Source organism: Tupaia chinensis, unplaced genomic scaffold, assembly GCF_000334495.1.
Source record: "Tupaia chinensis unplaced genomic scaffold, TupChi_1.0 Scaffold144472_1, whole genome shotgun sequence".
NCBI lineage: Eukaryota > Metazoa > Chordata > Mammalia > Scandentia > Tupaiidae > Tupaia > Tupaia belangeri.
In genome coordinates, this window is record NW_006204331.1 from 714,289 (window position 1) to 717,521 (window position 3,233).

At 64.6% G+C, this 3,233-nt stretch overlaps 1 protein-coding gene across 1 annotated transcript in view; it reads right to left on the bottom strand.

Annotated features, from left to right (window-relative positions):
- GMEB2 (glucocorticoid modulatory element binding protein 2) overlaps positions 1-3,233 on the bottom strand; it is a gene marked incomplete in the record, with an annotated part of 10,861 nt that overhangs the window by 3,439 nt on the left and 4,189 nt on the right. Inside the window, 3 exon segments of the mRNA XM_014583673.2 lie at positions 35-192; positions 1,118-1,221; positions 2,489-2,616. Of these exon segments, the coding sequence (XP_014439159.1) occupies positions 35-192; positions 1,118-1,221; positions 2,489-2,616 (390 nt within the window).

Below are 3,233 nucleotides of genomic sequence, written 5' to 3' on the forward strand. Positions count from 1 at the left end.
GGCGCGGTTGGGCGGAGGGCGGGCCTGCACCTACCGTCAGCCGTGGCGGGCGTGAGGGGGATGTACTCGGCTGAGGCCGGGCTGCTCAGGGCCACGCGGGCCCCCGAGAGGTCGATCTTGGTGCTGCGGCAGGTGTTAGAACAGACCTTGTCGTGCTGGTAGAAGTCCAGCTCCCCTGAGTCCATGATCTTCCTGTGCGGGGACAGCGGGTGGCCGTGAGCCACATGGCGAGGGAGGCCAGGCTCTGCCCTGGCATGCAGACAGAGCAGCCGCCCAGGCCGCCCGCATGCTGGCGCCATCCTTGGAACAACGGAGGCCTGGCCAGCAGCACCCGGGGATGCACCGAGGCAGTGAGGCAATGGCGTGGCAGGGTGCAGGGTGCTGTCACTGCCTCTCTTGCTCACCTCCACCAGGAAGGTGCCACGGGCCCCACTGCTGGGTCTGTCCCCTCCCCGCCTCCCTAGAGGTCCTAGGCCCAGTGGGGGGTCTCGACCCCTGGCCCCCAGCCTTGCTCCACTCCGAGCAGTGCTGACCTCTGCCTCCGGCACACGGGGCCAGGGCCTCTGCTGTGGCCCGACAAACCTCCCTGCTCCCTGGCCAGGGGAGTGTGGCGGTGCTGCCAGCCATGGTATGGAGAGCCAAGGCCAGCGTGGTGGGAAGGTCCCAGGGTCAGTCCCTCCTGAGGCCTTAGACTGCCCAGAAAGCGAGCGAGGCCAGGCCACCCTGAGCCCGCACCTGACCCTGACCTCCAGGCACCAGGACCGAGACTGCAGCTCACAAAGAAAGCCGTCCACCAGCAGCCTGCACCCCCACGACAGCAACGAGGGGGCAGAAGTGAAGAGTGGCCATGCAGGCTGCCGAGAGCAAGCCCCCTGCCCGCTCTCTGACACGGGGTGGCCACAGTCCTCCGGCAAGACCGGAGTCGGCACGAGCTGTGACAGGACACGCACGTACCTGCCGCTGGGGGAAGGGGAGGGGGGCACCTGCGGGCCACGTGGCAGGCGGCCAGCAGGCCCCACCTGTATGTCACGCCCGTCTTCAGAAACCCAAGGTCCAAGAGAGAAGCGCAACATGTGCACCCCGAAGGGCGCTGGCCCCGCCCACCGGCCGCGCCCACCTGAGCATGATGCCGTTCATGCGGATGGCCCTCTTCCAGTCCTTCAGCGTGGACTTCCCCGCCAGGTGCACGAACTCCTTCGGGCTGATCACATGCTCGTCATACTGCAGGCAGACCGCACACGGGGTCAGCCCCATGCAGCCCAGGAGGCGGGCCTCCATGCAGAGCACCCCATCAGGGCAGCAGCGGGAGCCACTATCCACCCCAGACCGAGCCTCGAGGCACTGTGGAGTGCTGGCTGCCCTCTGGGCTGACTGCATGCCGAGCACCAGGCAGGCCAGCCGTGCCATACAGCAGCACACGGCACACCCCTCCAGACGGGACTCGGCATACCCATGCGGTTTGCTCTGTACGTGGCCTGTACCCGCACTGCCACAGAGGACAGGCAGGGTGGCCAGCCCCTCTATGAATGGCCCCTGCCCAGCCTGCCCACCCCATGGCCGTCCACAGCATGGGCTGCACAGCCCCTGTCCTGCTCTGACAAGCAAGTGGCCCTTTTGGTCACAGAGGAGCCCTTCCAAGTGGGACCTGCTGGTCCTGCCGCAGGCTGGAACTCAGAAATCTTGAGCAGGTAGACCCTGTCTGCCCGGGCAGCCACCTCTGCTCTATGGCCAGGTAGGGCTCAGGTCCCGCTGTCCTGGGAACCGTCTCTAACACACCAGAGCACGGACCCCTGAAATCAACAAGAATTTCTCCAAAAAAAGGTGTTTCCCTGTGCTTTATCAGAATCCTGGGAGCCCAGGCAGCTGGGACCACTCACAGCTAAACTCTCAACTTGAAGCTCTCAGACCATGCAGGCCCCATGCAGCTCCTTAAGAGGGTGAGCCTCTTCTACTCAGCGCTAAGGGGGGGCCCATTTGTGGCTGGGAGGGTGCTCGTAGCAGCCCATCTCTGGAGGCGGCAGCCCCACCCACACCTCAGGGAAGTCCTGACTTTGTCTCTTGAGCTAATAGACCTGAGAAGCCAGGGAAGCCAGCACTGAACAGAGGCCTCAGCCCAGGAGGCAGCCTCGGTGCTCTGCTGCCGGCTTGCCACTTCTAGAAGAGAATGGTCTGAAGGGTGTCCCTCGCTGCTCTCAGCACGCGGTACATCTCCTATGGGGCCAGAAAGAGGTGCCGGCCCAGCCGCCCACTCACTACAAACCAGTCTCTCCAGGGCCTCTCCTCCCACCTGCCACAAAGTCACTCTCCATGGCGCAGACCTGGCCTCCCACACACGGGGCTCCACGCCTGGAAATCGGGGCTCCAGGCACGGCTGCTGTGGCTCCACTAGGCCCTGCCCCTCCTCGGTGCTCCCAGCCTCTCCAGCACCTGCAGCACCGTCAAGCCCCCAAGCAGGAGCCTCACGGCCTGCCGCGCCTGGAGCCCTCACCTGGACACACTTCACGTTGATGCCAGGGCACACGAACTTCCTCCAGATCAGGTTGGCCCTGCTGTCCCCGCAGGTGATGGGGTACACGACCTCCGCCTCCAGGTGCTCCCCCTCTTCAGCCATCTTCACTTCTCATGCACACAGACAGAGCGGGCAGAGCAGATCAGTTACAACCTCCCCAGAGCACTTCCTGCAAAGGCAGGAACCAGCCACCAACCTGGAAACCAGACTGACTCCAAGGCCTGAGACAGAGCAAAGTCAGGCGGGTGACGGGGCCTCTCGGCTGTAGGTTAGAGTCCCAGGTCTGCTCACCAGGCAGGCCTCCATGTCACTCACTCCATGTGACACGGCTCGCCCCAAGAGCCACTTACGGAAATAAAATGCAGCCTTACTGGAAGTAATTCCAGGGAAATGTAAGACCTTAAAGAACACGTTCCTCAACACCGGGCGCCAGAAACCCCACAAGTGTGAGGAGAACCGCACTGTCGCTGAGCGCTTGGCGCTGGTCACGCTACGCGGGCAGGCAGGCCACAGGCGCGGGACAGTGAGAGGGCAGCCCCAGAGGGAGGCTGCAGGTCTGGGCTGACCTCCTCTGCTCTCCCCGGCCAGAGGTGGAGGCCCGGCCCCACTCCCAAGGGCACGCGCGGGGGCAGCCCAGGCTCCGGCATGCTAAGCTGCATGACTACCTCGACCGCAGGACGCCCGGCCCCTGTGGCAGCCCTACCTAGCACGGCCTTCCTGAGGT